General features: G+C 33.1%; 1 protein-coding gene across 1 annotated transcript in view; it reads left to right on the top strand.

Annotated features, from left to right (window-relative positions):
- The window catches only part of NDUFS4 (NADH:ubiquinone oxidoreductase subunit S4), an 81,386-nt gene that overhangs the window by 21,365 nt on the left and 41,988 nt on the right, over window positions 1-18,033 (top strand). The window contains exon 2 of the mRNA XM_037530492.2: window positions 6,335-6,413. Within this exon, the coding sequence (XP_037386389.1) occupies window positions 6,335-6,413 (79 nt within the window). The remainder of the gene's footprint in view (window positions 1-6,334; window positions 6,414-18,033) is intronic.

The following is an 18,033-nucleotide window of genomic DNA, read 5'->3' as shown; positions in this document are numbered from 1 at the left end:
TTCTTTCATATCTGCTTTTTCCTGAGACATTTCTCCTATCATTTTTGTTGTATTCCCCATCCATTAAAAAAAGAAAATTAAATTCTAACTTTCTCAAAAATTACCTTTTATTTTCTGATGATTACAAATCAGTCATGTATGTATGTATGCATAACTTCCTAGTACTCTGATACATTACCCAAAAAGATATGGTTAATATTTTGGCAGTTTTTGATTATTAAGAATAATGCAGCTATGAATAGTGGTATACAATACCTATTTCAGGCCTTGCTTTCAATTCTTTTGGGATATACCTATAAGTGGAATTGCTGGATTGTACAATAATCCTGTTTAATTTTTCAAAGAATTGCCATGTTGTTAGCCACAGACACTTCAGGATCTTAAATTCCTACCAACAGCGCAGAGGATCCCAATTTTCCCATAACGTATCAACACTTGTTTTTTGTTTTTGATAACTATCCTTTTGTATGTGAAGGGATCTTATTGTTGTTCTGATTTGCATTTCCCTAGTGATAAGTAGTTTTTTAAATTGTGTTTTTTAAAATTGAGGTAACTGGTTTATAGCACTGTATATGATTCAGAGGTATAGATTTACCCCTCTTCAGATGTGTGTTACCATATAAATTCACCACCAACTCGCCCATTGAGCCCCTTCCATTAACCTCAATTCTACAGTCAGATTTGTAGAATTATGTTGTTTTATTGTTTATTCCTTTGTTTTGTTTCTCTATATTCATATTCCACATATGAATGAAATCATTGTATTTCTCTTTCTCCTGACCAATTTTACTTCATAATCCCTTCCAGTTCTATCCATGTTGTTACAAATGGCAAGTCTCATATTTTTATAAATAGTGAATATTCCATTACACCCCCCCACCCCCCACATCTTAATCCACTTGCCTGTTTTTGGGTGCTTAGATTATTTCCATACTTGGCTGTTGTAAACAGTGCTGCAATGAACATAGGATTGTGTATATCCCTTTGAATGTATGTATGTACCTTTTTTTTTCATGGATAGCTATAAATGGAATTGCTGGATTATATAGTATATGTATTTTTTTTTTTTTTAAATAGAGGCATGTTTTATTTATTTATTTGTTTGTTTTATTTATACATGCACTGGGTACAGTCAGAAGCGCAGGAGGGTGAGAGAATTCACCAGAGCCAGAGCAGGGAGTAGAGCAGGCAGAAGGACCGAAGTACACTGCTGAGGGGAGCAGCGGGCGGCAGGAGAGGTCTGCGCGCCATGTGGGACCCTCCTCCGGTGGCCGGGGAGCAGCCGGGGATCGAACCAGCGCCGCAGAGGCCGCAGGCAGCTTCGCAACCCAGGGCTCTACCGCTGCACCACCGGGGAGGCCCTATAGTATATGTATTTTTAATATATTTTTTAAGATTTTAAAAAATAGTTATTTCTGCACACAAGAACTATGTGAGGTGCAGGGGGTGAGAGGATTCACCAGAGACACAGTGGGAAACAGAACAGGCGGACTGACTGAAATCCACTGCTGAGGGGAGCAGTGGGCGAGTTAGGAGAGGTCTGTTGTGCCATGTGGGTAGCACCCTGTCTGGGGATTGAACTCATGCTGCAGTGGCTGTGGATAGCTGCATAGGTTGTGTCTTAACCCCTTGCACCACCAGGGAGGCCCTATTTTTAATATTTTAAGCACTCTCCAGGTTCTTTTCCACAGGGCTGAACCAGTTCAGATTCCACTAACACTGTATAAGGGTTCCTTTTTCTCCACATCCTCACCAACTGTTACCACTTTTGGTTTTTTTGAGATGGACCACTCTCACAGGTGTGAGATGGTATCTGGCTTGTTTTTGATTTGCATTTCCCTGATGATAAGTGGTGATGAACATTTTTTCATGTACTATTGACTATCTGTATGTCTTTAAAGTGTCTATAGTAATAGTTTCTTTTTCAGTCCAGAAACTTTTTATGTAGTAACATTTGTTTACTTTTGCTTTTTTTTTTTGGGTCATTGGAGTCAGGTCCCCAAGACACCTATGAAGTCAGTATTGTGGAATGTTTTATTTCTGTGTATTTTATGGTTACAGGTTTTATATCCAAGGTTTAATCTATTTTGAGTTAATTTTTGTAATGGTGTGACATAGTTTCATTCTTCTGCATACAGTTGTACAATTTTCATAGTACCATTCGTTGAAGAGACTTTCCTTTTTCCATTGGGTACTTTTAGCTTCTTTGTCATAGATTAACTGTCCAAATGAAGCGTGGGTTTATTTCTGGGTTGTCCATTTTTGTTTCACTGGTTTATGTGTGTTTTTATTTCAATACCATGTTATTTTGATTAGGATAGCTTTATAGTATAGTTTGAAGTTTTGGTGTATGATACTTCCATTCTTTTTTTGTCAGGACTGTTTTGACTGTTGAAGGTCTTTTGTGCTCCGTATAAATTTCAATAATGTTCTATTGGAAGAATGCCATGCACCCTTGATTGGGATTGCATTGAACTTGAATATTGTTTTATTAATATAACCATTTAGCAACGTTAATTCTTCTATCCTATGAGCAAAAAAATATATTTTCAGTTTTTTGTGTCTTTTTCTATTTCTGTGATCAATGTCTTACAGTTTTTATTGTACAGTTTCCTTTACCTCCGTTGTTAAGTTTACTCCTAGGCATTTGTTTTTAATGAGATTCTTTTCTTCCACCTGGATCCTTTGTCATACTATCTTCATGGTCACTGAGTCAGTCCTCTATTTGGTCTATTCAGCTTCCATAGTTCTTATTAGAATATTTTTTTTATCTCGAGAGTTTTACATCCTGAGCCTTTGTTATTTCCTTATTTAAACATTTGCTTTTTTCTATTCATTAGTTGTATTTTTCAACTCATTAATTTGTTCTTCTGAATTTTGTTGTATTTCCCTAAATTTACTTTTCTGACTTCCTTTTCTGTATTTTCTTCCTTATCTTTGATTTTCTTTTTATGGCAATTTTGAATGCTCTGATAGCAAGATAAACTCTTCTGTGTCTTTGTGTTTGGATTTTGGAGAGTTGTTCACTCCTGTGATGTCACATTCACTTGAAGTTTCAAAATGGTATGTGATGAGTTTTTTGTCTGCCCATTTTGCTACTTCAGATTTTTCTTTTTTTTTTTTAAGTAACTATAGCTGTAACTTAAAGTTGAACTACTAGTTTTACAGCAGATGGTGACGTGATTTTATGTTAGTTTAATATTGTGGCCTTTTCTTGTTTCCATAAGTATTGAAGCCTATTTTCAGATGCTGTCTCACAGGCTGGGGAGGGGCTTGGAGTGGTCTAGCCACTGGTCTGACGATGTGCTGGTTGGGGAAGGGCTAGCATTTGTAGCATCACTGATAACCTTCCTCTCTGAGTTTCCAGACCAGGGTTTTCCGGCCTGCAAACTACTTATGTACTTCATGAGGTCAATACCACTTACAAGGAGTGGGGAAAGGTAGTGCAGTCCAGTACACTGTCTTTGTTCTTTTCACTAGGGAGTGGCCTGGCCAGCTCTTCCACACCTATTTCCCTTCCACACGGTTCATCTCTCTTCTCCCTAAGATTCATGGCTTACCAGTAATGCTACCATCTGTCCACCTCATGCCTTTCCTGACTGCAACCTCCAGGTATTTTTCTCAACCCACCTTCTATTTAATGAAGCATGAATCTCCTCCTTGTCCCTTCTGGTACTATCTGTATTGGTCTCTGATGTCCATGAGGGTTACCAGTTTATCACCAAGTCATGAGACTCTGGATATGTATCATGTCCCTCTGTTTAACTGTTAGATGTTCCTCGTTGGAAACAAAGTAAGGAAACTTCTTCGCTTAGTCTTCATTTTAAACTTCTTAAACTTCATCTTAGTCTGAGAATTCTCACAACAGTAATGGTGAGCATCTCTTCATGGGTTTATTGCTCACTGTTATGTTTTGGACAAATATCTGTCAAGCCTTTCCCCCATTTTTAATTGGATTTTTATATTTTTTGTTTGACTCCTTTGAACCTTAAGAATGATACCTTTTGATTGATTGGTAGTAGCTTCTTTTTTTACTCATTTTGGATATTGATTCTTTACTGTTTTATGTTGTAAATATTATCTGTTTATTTGTAGTTTACAAATTCTTATACAGTAGCTTCTATTATTTTTTTGATTGTGCTTTCTAAGCTTTTTATTTTTCTTGTAAAGTTTTTATATTCTATTATTAAAAATATGTTCTTTCCTTCTATCACTTCCTAATGTGACAATTTCTATAGGCTGATCAGCAAATACAGTAAAAATTTACTGTATAATTTACACTGTATAAAATATTAGCTTTACATTTTGTTGTTGTAATTAGTTAAATCTATGCTCATAATTGAGTTTGGATCTTTGTTGCTTCCTTAACTATATTCTGGCAAAAAGTGTTCTCCAGTTTGAGATTTGAGTATTTTAATGATTATTTCACTGTGTTTAGAGAGTAATTATTTAGCACATGACCTAGTTTAACCTTCATACATATATATATATATACACGTATACAAGAACACAGAATGTGTGTGTGTTTATGTATGTTGCTTTTTACACTTATGTAAATTTTTCTGAAATATATTGTTTCAGGTAATGAATAGTCATTAAGATATTTATGAATTAAACGATTACTTTTTACTTAACCTCTTTTGTATCTGTTTTCCTTTTTTTGGTATCTGTTGCTTTTTACGTATAGTCTGGTAAATGAGATAGTTTTTCATCTAAATATTTGTTTATAATAGTTCCCTTTATAAAAAATGGTATATGGTTTATTCTTCTGATTAGTTGGAGACTAATTTAAAATTATTAAAGTACATATATTGTTGAAAATTAAAATTTTACTTTGAATTTTACTAATGTATGATAACATTTTGTCATACAATTTAAGAGAAAATTGCTTAAATCGTGCAGCCCAAAATTGCATAGCCCATGGATTATAGTTTTCATCTAATAATTTGCACTATTTTAATCCAATACTTTTTTTTGCTAGAGGAACTATGTAGCTTAATTCTCTTATAATTTAGTCACTTTTTCTAATAATTGTAACATTTGAAATTTCCCTGTTTTCCCTTATCATTGCCTCCTGTTTTTCTTGCAAAGTATGTTTTTGGTTAAAAGTATTTATAAAGTTTTTCTTGTTTAGTTATGGGTCTTAGTGTTTTCCGAAGTAAATATACTTTTAATGGTGCTTAATTATACTTCTTTAATATTAAAACAATCTGAACATATATTTTAGCTGCTTGTATACATAATTTAAAATAATTTCCATGTAGATGTGTTTTGTGTCCATGAAAAGTATATTTACAATGCTAAAGAATCATAATACATTTGGGGAATAATTACATGGATATTTTTTAAAATGTTCACAATAAGTAAAGACTTTTTGTATTACTAGTTTTCTGTAAACTATATTGTTAATAAGTAGTTTTTTTTATAAATCTGTATATTGGTAGCTATTAAAAGTTGAACCTTGTAGTTTTGCATTATTGGTGATTATGTTACATCAAAATTATTGTGATTATTTTACATTTAGTAAAAAAAGGACTGTAGATTATTTAGGGTCATATTATATTAACTTAGTTTACATAAGATGACTCAATATTTTATAAATTTAAAATGCTAAATTGCCATGGTGATAGCTGTGTTATTCATTGATATAAATTACAATGTGTAAGTGAAATAAAAAAAAATCTTTTAGGAATCTGCAAACTACTTGGAGTGAGGATGGGACAATGCTAGTAAAAAGAAGCTAGATTCTCTGCTTACTTTGTTTCTGACCTAATATTTCTATTTAACTATTCAAACTTTCTTCAATCTGTGAATGGGATATAGGACTAAACTAATAGAAATAGTTAACATGATCATATAAATCAATCATGCATTCAAATTAGAGTGAAAAAACTATTTGGTAACATGTAATTAAATTCTGCAACTTACACTTTAGGCCATTAACATGGCTAAGACTTTCTCTTTTGATACCATCATTTAGGAATAAGCATTCCGGAAAAGCTGATACAGCTTTGTATTTTTTTTTCCTGGTTGTGACTTGCTAGTTGCTCTGCTCTCATAGAGAGCAGTACAGTTCTTGTCACTGGCTGGCTTTCTGTGACAGAGAGCCTATAGTGTGACATAAAGTGCAGCCTGTTGTGAACTGTCAAGTGAGAGTCTGCCAAAAACTCAGCAGACAGAACTAATTGGGGAGTAAAAGGATTTTTGTGCCCTCTTTCTATGCTTTTTGTTTTATAAGACAGATATTGTTAAAGTAGCTTGTTTATGTAAGATTTGTCTGCCTCTTTTTTCTCATTGCATGGATCATTTTTTAACTTAAAGTCTTGCACTGCAGGTCTTTGAGCACTTCCACATGGAGGCTGGCACAGGACCAAGCTCGAGATTCGCAACTCATAACAGTTGATGAAAAATTGGTAAGAGTTTTCTGCTATACATTGCTATGATTCTGCCTCCAGTATTATTTCTGTGTTGTGGGTTCTTCTCAGAGTGATTTGAACTTGAATTTCTGGATTTTATATAAATTTTAAGAACTATTCATCACTAAAAGACAAAATTTGTGTTAGTAACCATTATACACAAATATTAAGTTATATACAATATTAAGAAAAAATTAAGATTAAAGTCTTCCATTTTAGTAATGTATATGAATAGCAATCAGAACATTTTTTTATGAGTGCATTTTTTTATTTTCTCAGTGATACTCTTATTTAAATTGTAAGACACTTTTTTTTTTAAAGTTGTTAGTACACTCTTAAGTACATTGGGTATTTCTGGAACCATGCATCATTGCTGTTATTGTGTGTATACGTGTGTACTTCCTATGTCTGCAGATGCATGACAGATTACAACTAGCAGCAAATAGTAATATTCTCCTGTTGATCAATAGCAGATAGAATTTTTGTAATCACAAATTTTTCAATAGTGGTTCACTTAGATGCAATTCAATATTTATGTTTATATTATATAACAAATTTTATAGTTTCTAAGAGTTCTCGTAAGAGCATGCTTCTCATTTTGTGTATAGTTTACCATTGTCAACTATATGGCTTTTTTCTTAATTGCTTCCATGCGTATAGACTTTTAATACTCGTTTTAACCTGTAAGCATAATTAATATAATTGATCACACTCAAGTTTCTGTTTGTACCATAAAAATATAAAAATAAATAATAGTCAAGTAAACAGACAGGAAATTTGGAAAACTTAAGACTGGTTGGTGTTTAAATTATCTCTTAGATCTGTTTACTGACATTGCCATTATCCTAGTGTAGGCTAAGATCATCTTTTCACCTTGATTGCTACAGTAGTTTAATTGCTGTATATACATACTCTAATCTTCCTTTAAGTTTCCATTGGACAACCAGAAATGTTCTTAAAATGCTTATTTTGTCACCCTCTTGTATAAAATCCTTTAGTTTGTCTTACTGGTATAGGAGTAAACTTTAAAATCCTAACATAACTTTTGAAGTCTTGCTTGATTTAACTCCTGCCTTCCTTTCTAGGTTTATCTTGTACCGCTATCCTTTTTACTGTATCTCCCCCCACACCAACTCTGGAACTTGCTGTTCTTTTTCCCACTTCAGGGCTTTCAGACAGTTCACTAAGCCCTTGGCTTAGGTGCTTTTTTACCAGTACCCTAGCTCTTCATCCCATTACGGTTTACTTATCTTACAATATTAATCAAACATCATTAACTTATTTAAGTATAAAAGAAATGAGATAGGTGAGTGAGAGGAGGGGGATTCACACATTCCATGTGCTCATTAATAAATCAGAGTACTATTTTTCAGTTTTCTCTGACTTTTTTTCAAACCCCCTTTTTTCAGTGTTTATGGGGTTTATTATTTATATAAAAGTCTCAGGTTGTATGGTTTATTAGCAATGTTTCTGAGTTCTTTCTACTTTGAAGAGTGGATGAGTCAGACAGTAATCTGTTGCTTTGAACAAGGTGATATGAAGCATGCCAGAGAGATATATAAACTGGTTTTAGTTTCATAAAATGAGTTGCATACTTAAGATGTATTTTGTTGCCCCATATAGGTTTTCCCCAGCTCTGTTATGTCTTTCTTGGAGTGTATTAGTCAGAATGTCAGACTGATAAGCTATCTGTAATCAATTAAAATCTTAGGTATAATCATTGTTATTGAAGTAATATTTAATAATTTATTTCATGGATAACTGAAACACGTAATTTTCAAATCTGAGTTTTAGCCATTCATTCATTTAGGTTTATATCGAAGTGAAAATATTAAATAATCAAATAGGTAACATAATGCTGGGAGGGTTTTCACAGCTTCTTATTTCTGCTTATTATGTGATACTATCACAATGACAAGACCAGGGGCTTGTTATTTACCACTAGAAATAATGAGCAAATTGGAGTTGCTTTTATTTGCATTTTGAAAAAACTGAAAAGGTTCTATAAATATTTATGAACAATGATAAAATATTTGAAAATGCGAAGTAAGTTCTTGTATTTTTAAAAGACTTAGAAACAGCATTTTAGTGTCACTATTAATGTAATATAAACCAATTTGTTAAATTAGTATATGCCCTTTTTAAAAACAAATTATTTTTAGACAAAATCTATTTATTTTGCTGTGTAGAAGAACTGGGGTGCAGGCCAAAGGTGAAGAGGGTAAGTGGATTCACCAGAGACACTGCGGAGTAGCACAGGCTGATTTACTGAAATACACTGTTAAGGGGAGGAGCAGGTAAGACAGGAGAGGTCTGCTGCATCATGTGTGAGTTAGCTCCCCAGCCAGGGATTGAACTTAGGCAGTGATGGCTCTGAGACATAACCCCTAGGCCATTAGTATGCCATTTTTCATTAACCCATGACTAGATTATTGTTATTTGTAATTGAAACTAGATAGAATCTTAATTGTAAGGTAAGAGCCATTATTCTGGTTGCTATTGACTATTCATATATAATGTGTTTTTAAAATTAATATAATTAATATAGATGAAAGGCCTGGACAGAAGCAAATGGACTAAAATTAATTAGGCATCAGTTATAGTGGTTATTTCTATTTCACAAAATGGATCCTAGGAATTTAAAACCAGAGGGTAACTTTACATGTTACCTAGTTGTGGGTTTATTTATGTTATTGATTCGTTATTTTTTAATTTGAAAGTTGTTTTAACTTTTATTCAAGAGGAATTTTATGTGGAAATTCAGTAAGTAATAAACTAGATGAAAACTGAATTGCTGGAGCATGAGGGTTAGGAGAGGAACATGAGGGATGTCTGGTAAGTCTTTCCTGCGGTGACTTTCTCAGGGTACTTCATTGAGAGATTTGCCTTTTTTTTTTAAGATTTATTTATTTATGCATACAAGACCTGCGGTGCAGACCAAAGGTGTGGGGAGTGAGAGGATTCACCAGAGACAGAGTGGGGAACAGAACAGGCAGATTGACTGAAATACACTGCTCAGGGGAGCAGTGGGTAAGTCAGAAGAGGTCTCCTGCACCATATGGGTCACCTCCGTAGCCGGGGTTTGAACTTGTGCTGCAGTGGCTGTGGATAGCTTCATAGTGCTGTGTCTTAACCCCTGGTGCCACCAGGGAGGCCCCTTGCTTCTTTTTTTTTTTTTTAAATTAGACTGAACAAATGGTTCTCAAAGATGAGAGCTGGGATATACACATCTCAAACTAGTTCCAAAAACTTCTAGTCAACTTTTCTTTTGAGGGTGCTATTCATATTACTAATCAGTCATAATTATTAGAAAGCTATTCCTTATGAAGGAAAAATACAGTCTTTTAAAAAAAAAAAGGAAGAATTATATATCCAGATTTTAAAAACTACCAAAAAAATCTTTATCCATATCTGTACCATATTAAAAAAACTATATTAACTCAGAGTCCTAAATACATAGTCCTAAATGGAAAACTGAAAATCATAAAACTTCTAGGAGAAAAATCTTTAACTTTGGGTTAGATTTTTTTAGATACAATATAAATCCATTTTAAAAAATCATAGAATTAAACTTTCTCACCATTAAAAATTTCTGCTTTTTGAAAGACATTGTTAAGAGAATGAAAAGACAAATCAAGATTGGGAGAAAATATACTTGCAAAGCACATACCTGATAAAGAATTGTATCCAGAACATAAAAACTACCTTTCAGATGGAAGATAAGCAGATGAAAAGATGTTTGGCATCATCAGTGGTAATGGAAATATATTTTAAAACTGTAATGAACTACCACTACACATTTATTTGAATGACTTAAAAATATTGACCAAAGTGCTAGATAGGATGCAGAGCTACTGGAACTTTCATATACTTCTGATGGGAATGCAAAATGGTATATGGCCATTTTGAAAACTGTCAGTTTCTTATAAAGTTAATCATACGCCTGCCATATAAGCAAGCAGTCCCAATTTTAAATATTTACCCAAATGAAATCTTATGTTTAGACAAAATCCTGTATGCAAATGTTTGTAATAGTTTTAGTCATAATTCCAATAACTGGAAACAATCTGACTGTCCTTTGCATCTATACAGTGAATTTCTACACATCAATGAGGAACAACTGTGGATTATCTTTGCTGCGTTATGCTAAATAAGAGAAATCAGACTCAGTGGCTACATACAATCCATATATTTGACATTCTAGAATAGACAAAACTCTAGGTGTAGAACGTTGATCAGATTTGGTTGCTAGGGTGGATCAGATTTGGTTGCTAAACTTTTTTGTATCTTGATTCTGGTGGTGTTTCTTTTGTCAAACTGTATTTGTTCAAAAACAAAATCCCATAAAATTACATACTTAAAAGAACGAGTTTTACTGTTTGTAAATTATATTTCAATTTTTGAAAAGGGGAAAGGCTTCTTAATTTTGGTGTTATTCTACTTCTTTAAAACTAATGTTCAATATATAGGGCATGCTGTTTTCTACATGACAGCCTCTGTATATTTGATAACAACTCATTGTTCCAAAATCACCGGTTCTCTTTGTCCTGAAACCAGAGCTATCTGGTCCATGAACCTGCCCTGACTTCAGTGCAGTCTAGCCTAGGCAGAGGGTAGGCTTTTCTCTTTTATATCTGGAACCAGGATCATAAATGGACCAATCAGGTTCAAGCTAAATGGATCAATCAGGTTTGAGCTGTCCAGTTGTCAGTTAGGGGCTTGAGCTGTTACGTGAATTGAAATTGGAAGTGAAGGCAGAGGAGGAGCCAGCTTAAGTCAGTTAGCAGTCAGCCTCTGAAGAAAGAAGAAGCAGTCATAGCTAGCCTTCAAGGGGAGAAGCAGTCAGCAGACATCCATATTCTTCCAGACCTTTGTAGAGACTCAGCCCCTTCACTTGCCTCTGGCCTTGCTTCTGATATTGCCTGCAAGGAGCACCATTAGCTTTGGCCCAATGTCCCAAAGACTGTTGGCTATTGGTTCATACCAATAGCTCACAAAGAACTAAAGCACTAGTGTCTCTGACACCACCCTCTGGTTACTGGTGCTGACTGACACTACTAATTGGTGACCAGCACTATGTCTGCCCGCCTTTGAGAGCTGTCCACAGCCACTGGTTCTTTAGCACCTCTTCCTGGTGCTTTTGAGTTCATTGTGGCCCAGTGCAGCATCCAGTACTGTCCAGCCAGCCTTTGGACTGTTGCTGTGGGTTGTGACTATGTCACCTCAGTGGCCCCACCTGTGAGACTTTCCAGCTACCACCTTGAATTGGACCCTGGTACACTTCTGGCCAGTGTGACACCAACTCCAGCCTCACTGATAGGACCATGCCATTTGGTACCTTAGTTTGGGATTACTGGACACTGCAGACACTATCTAGGATGAGATAGCTGGCCACTTGTGGCCTTAGAAACTCTCTTTGTTTCTTCAATCTCCTGTTTGTAAAATAAACCCTGTTGTTGGAACCTAGCCTGAGTAGTGTCTTGCAATTGAGTGCACAGTGAGAACCCACAGACAATGACCTGTCCCCCACGTTGGCATTGTCTTTGGCACAGTCTTTCAGTACTGTCTTTGGCACTGTTTTAGTCCTGTCAGGGAATGGGGGTAGACTGAATCCCTTTTAAAATGGCATTTAAAATGGCATTTCCAGGATTTCAGATGTATAGTGTTGGGTATAGTGGGTATTATTACCTCTTTTCATCTCCGCCTTTGTAGTAAGGTAACTTAAAATTTAGGTTCATATACTTCTTCCTTATGTGGATTTCACGGAGAGTTAAAGCTGCAGATAGTTTACATGTACTGCTACTGTGTTTTATGTCTTCCATCTTAAATTTATACTGTTTTGTATTGTTATTTTCAGACTAGATGAAAGTTCACATTATCAAGTGAACCTTAATTTTCCTTTTCCTTTTACTGTTACACCTAACAAGCAGTATTTAATATACAGAATATAACGAAAGAATTTTTATGGTGTTTCATGGATATTAGTACTATTATAAGTACAAAGAAAAAATGTTTTTCTGGGCATCAATTACATATTGTCAGCATGTGTCATATCTTTATTTTAGGGGAAAAGTGTTTCATTTTCTAGTATAAAGGATCTATTATTTTATAACTATATAGTATTGAGGTTGATAGAGAACAAATCTCAGAGAATAAAATTGTAATTCCTGCTTACTATTAGTAATGAATTTATATCAAAATCAACAGTAAACTTCACATCATTTCTAGGAATGTCTTGTTTGTTGTGTATAAACTGGTAACTCTGCTTTTCATTTAGTCTTGGAATTGATAAGATTTTTAGTATTAAAAGACTAGATGACAGCATCTTAATATAACCTTATTAATTTATATAGTTACACAATGTTAAAAAAAAAGTTTTTGTGGGTTGAACCTTGACTCCAAATTTTGATGTTTCTTTGGTCTTTTTTTTTTTGGCTGTAGAAATTGCTGTGCGATGGAGGTTGGGTGAAGAATGTCTTTGCCTTTGTGCTTTATTAAGAGAGTACTTGTTTTTCCTTTATGCCATCCCATCCCAATCTCCTTTCAGTACATTTGATAAATACTCAAGTACAATGAACCTGTGTTTTTATGTTCACTTGGACTATACAAAATAGAAAATAATTGCATTATATATTTTTAAAAATTTGAATAAGTGCTCCCCCGCAAAATAAAAAGTATGAATTAGACCTTCATAGGTATAATTTTCACTTGCTTTTTACTAATTTTTATGTTTTAAAATGTGAATACTTTGTTATTTATAGTAACTATGGCTAATTAAACTTTTTTCCCACCCCCCTATAATTAAACTTTTAATAGAAAAATATTCACATAAAATGTAAGAATTATTTCAGTTTAATAAAAAAATCATGTGAAATAAGCCTTAATTGCTTGGACAATAGTACATTATTTCTGTAATACTTTATTGGCTGCCATTATTTCTTCATTCTTCATTTAGTTATTCAGTTATGTAGAGACTTATTTTATCATTCAGTATTTACTGAGCACTTAATGTTTGCCAGGCACTATGCTTCAGTGTTTATATTGACAATTTCAATAGTTTGTTTTCATTTAGGTACTTATTTATTTTGTTTAAAAATTTTTAAGCACCACCTGTTTTAAGTCTTATAAAAGGATGATTAGTAGTGCATGTATCCTAAACATAAATGCATACAAAAAAGGGAACTTTATTTAGTAACTATAAATTTCAAATCTATGGAGTTTGTGGGGAAGGGTGGCATTTCTAAATTTTTTTTGAGAAATTACATTGTAGTACATTTTGGTAATGTAAAATCCTAATATTTTGAACATTTGTTTAGTCTCTATTAATATCTTTATTTTAAAATGTGAAACAGAGTCAGAGTTCTGAATGTTGCCAATTTGCCAATTTATTTTACTCCTAGATGATTTCTTCCAAATAGCAATTAACACAGCAGTTACAGCTTTGTTTTCTGCTGATACTTGCTTTCAATGATTAATTGCTATTTGATTAAGCAGATGGTATTAGTGGCACACTGAGCCAATTGGGTGATAATATTGCTGTTTTAGAATGTCTGCAAGCAGCAAGTTATTTGATAGAATTATTTGCTTGCTGTGATAGGTTTTAAATTTTCTTTGAATTTGCTCTTAAGAGTAAAAATGAATGGCTTTTGCAAGCCTTCAGAAATAGATCAATTATATTTGCTAACCAGTTATTTGTTTAATGTTATTTTTGCCTCCTAACAAGCTAAAGTTTATAGATGAAAATGTTTTAAGTCTGCAAACTTGAATTAAATATCAGACTTTAGGAGGTGACCTGCACAAAGAGATAAACCTAAGTTAAAGGCTTACATTTGCTTTGACTGCTTTTTTTTTTTTTTTTTTTTTTAAAGGGGTCAGTTTTCTTTTAGTGAGATTACTTTCTTTGGTGTATGGCAGCGCTATCTCTGCTAGATTATTGGAAGGAATAGTGTCTGCTATTGGGGTTATACAGCCTTCTAGCATCTCAAGTGTCTGTTTTGTCTGGACTTTCCTCACGCAGCATTCTTGTGCAAAAATTTCAAGGCTTTAGTCTGGAGCACTGGGTCAAAGGATATGTCTCTTTGAAGGGTAGACAGTGGTTTTTTTATGTTTTATTCACTAAGTAGTATTTCATTTTACATCAAAGACTCACAGCCTTTCAGAACCTTACATGGTGGCAGTTTAGCATGTGCTTTTTCTTTTTTTAATACTTTTACTAAATATGGAAAAACGTTTCTTTGTGTTTTTCAGTCTATGGATACTAATTTATGTTCTCATATTTGGATGAGACTATTAAAAAAGAAAATGTTAACTAAATATAAATGTTAGTTTGCAGTGTAGTTTTAAAAACAACTAGTTTTTTTTACAATGTACTTCTTTATATTGATTTAATACTGCTCAAAAAATATTGAAAAAAATGGTGAATAGTCTTTAAGATTGTAGCAAAACTATTGGTTTAAAATTCTACGGAAGAAATAATGACTGGTGATTTTGGAAGTATAATGGTCATTATTTAATTGGTCTTTCAAGTAGTTATTTTGTGTGTGGGAGAGAGATATTTGGTTGATTTGAAAAATATTAAAAACTCAAGGAATGAAAAATGTTAATAAGACTTAGTATAACTGAATGTTTAACTTTGGGGTAGGTTAATCAGTAATTACATACCAATAACATTAGCTACATAATAAGTGATTGCTTATATATTTAGAACATTACTAAATTGCATTTAGTTTAATATTTCTATTGATGACATATATACTGACATGAATTGATATGAAACATACTTTTAAGTGATAATAAAATATGAACTGACACTGAATTAGTTTGTTTTCATGCTTATGGATAAAGCATGCTCTAAAGTTACTGAAGATTAAATAGAATTAATTGATCATTTAAAAATAGGAATGTTTCTGCTCATAATGACATTAGTTTTAAAACAACTTCAACTAACTCTTATACTTGACAATGATTACAATAAGTCAGATGATTTATGTACAATTATTTTAAGTAAAATTATATTTAGTGAAGAGCTTTGTTTTTTTTTAAATATACTCCCAATTAAAATGTTATTTTCATATATTATCAAGCTACATAGAACTTATTAAATGCAGAGGAAATGAATGTTAGTCATAATAGTTTCTATGTATAGATAGGAGCCATTAAAACAAAGTGTAGAATGATCTTGCTATATTAGCATGCTAACGGAATAAAAGATCTTTCCTCTACAGTATTCAACCATCTCTATTATCTGTGATTTTCAGCAATTAAAGCAGATTTATTTTCTTCTTTGTTCCTACTTGGAATACTTGAACAATGCTGGAGAATTGAACTGACTAGAATGTTTTATCTTTCAAAAGCTTTAAAGTTCTTTGAACCAATTAGTAAAATACAGTAAAGGTTTAAACTGTTAATAGCCACAACATCTTTAATGCATAGATTTGTAGTATGCTAGCGCTGTATAACAGTTCTCCATTGTATGTCTCTTTTAAGGAAAGTAACTGTGTCAGTTCTTTTATTACTTTACTACCTGCTGCGTATGGAAATTGTGTATAGTACTTGACACTTGTTTTCAAGAATTTAAAATTCTAGTGTGCTATTATGTAGGAAGTTTGGCTTTCAGTAAAGTAGGAGTGATAATATTTGTTTGATTTTCTATTAAGTTTTTTTTAGTATATTTTAGAGATTATGCAATTTATATGTGAAAAACATGTTTTCTTTAATGAATGCAAAGTGAGCTGCATATTATTTCTTGGAAGTTGCTTGTCTAATTTTGTTCTTTTAACTGGATATATTTATAAACTAATCATCAAAATTATGTCAGTATGTACATGTATGATGCTGTGTTTTACACTGTATGAACTGACAGTGAAATAATTTGTAGTGGTTTCGTTGTTTGTTTCTTTGGTAGTAGAAAGAGAATATTGTTTTTAGAATTATGTTTTCTTAATTGGTCAACTTGCCAGATTAATTTAAAACTCAAGAATTTATCCAGGCACCCACCTAAACTTGTTAAAGCCTGTGTCCATGATCTTATAATAAGTTCTTAATAAAAGCAGGGGTGAGAGGGAGTGAAGAAAACAGGAGTGACATCTTTTGGTGACCATTATTTTTTCTCTTTTTGTCATGTGTCTCCAGGAATAAAATTAGAGCAAAGACGAATGTAGACCTCAGAATTTGAGATTAGCACAGTTCAATTCTTTTTCTTTTCTGTTCAGACTTCCTGTAATTACATGATTTGGTCTGTGCTTTGATTCTACTCTTCAAAACACCACTTCAGGCTTACAAGTAGCATTCATTGTTTACAAGATGAGTAAGTTTAAAAAATAGGGTAGTGATATGGGAACTTTACTGTATGCAATATACTATGCCTCTACAAAACTGTCTCTTTATAAAGACGTATTTTCCAGGAAATGTGTGAATAGGCTTTTTTGTTCAGTTATTGTATCATATTTAATACTTCTTTCAGCTTCAGTGTATTGCATGTAAGGTAATGAGGGTTTTCTTTTTTATTCTTAATGCATCTAATAAGTATAAAAATGATCTTAATTTTCTCTAAACACCATATAGGTCACAGTCACAAAATACTGGGCTGAGAATAAGAACTGAGGATCTGATTAGTGTACTTATTTGCATCTTTTACAGTGACTGTTGGGTATATGTTGTTATAATTAAAATCTATCAATTAAAAAGATTTTAAACCTGCTCAAGTAGTTTGAGATTTGACATCTGTCAGGATGCAGGGAAAATTCCCCCACCCCTCTGGGATTTTCTTGGGCTGGGCAAGCAAACAAACCAGTATCAGAGAGATTAGTAGGAGAAAAGGCCATACTTAATTACATACATATGGAGAATTTACAAGGCTGTAAATTCTAAAGTAAATGGGAAAAAACAAGGGTTTATATCCTGTGCTAAAGAGTAGGATAGAGCATCAAGGAGAGAGGCGGGATCTCAAGACAAGAAGAGATGACTTCATATGACAAAACCCTTTCTCTGTTTTAATCTACCTTAAGATAGGTTTTTCTGATAAAAAGGTTATTTCTAGAGATGACCCTAAATCTAGGTAATTTGCATTCTTTAAGTACTGGGAACAATTTCTCCTTAGTTTGACCAATCTCCTAATGTTGACCTTAGTTATGCATACCAAAGTGACATGTACTAGGAAACACCCATTCTTAACTTCTTGGAAAAAGCCTGTCTAGACATTTTTAAGGAGGCTGATATTATACATCCAAAAAATTAAAAAGGTTTCTGGTTTAGTAAGCATTATAATGTATTAAACATTCAAATGTGGGTGATGTAACCTATGTCTAGAGTGTTTTGGTGATTAAAACTATACTAGGGCTAGTAGTTTCCAACTATGACAATCTGTAGTTGTTTATAAAGGTTCTTTAAGGGATTTTTTTACTTGTACTTTATATTATAAAATGTTACTGTAATTTTTCATTTATGAATTCAGTTTTTTGAGTATCTGCTATGTACCATATTCTTGACCCTAGGGATATAGCAGTGAATAAGGAACAAAGTGATGGGCCTTGGAGTTTATATTTTCATGTGTAAGCATATGCCAACTTTACTTATAAATAGGATGCTTTCATAGATTAATGAATGTTATAGAAGGAAA

Source organism: Talpa occidentalis, unplaced genomic scaffold, assembly GCF_014898055.3.
Source record: "Talpa occidentalis isolate TD23 unplaced genomic scaffold, MPIMG_talOcc4v2.1 talOcc4.6, whole genome shotgun sequence".
In the NCBI taxonomy this organism is placed as follows: Eukaryota; Metazoa; Chordata; class Mammalia; order Eulipotyphla; family Talpidae; genus Talpa; species Talpa occidentalis.
This window is presented reverse-complemented; position numbering and strand designations above follow the sequence as displayed.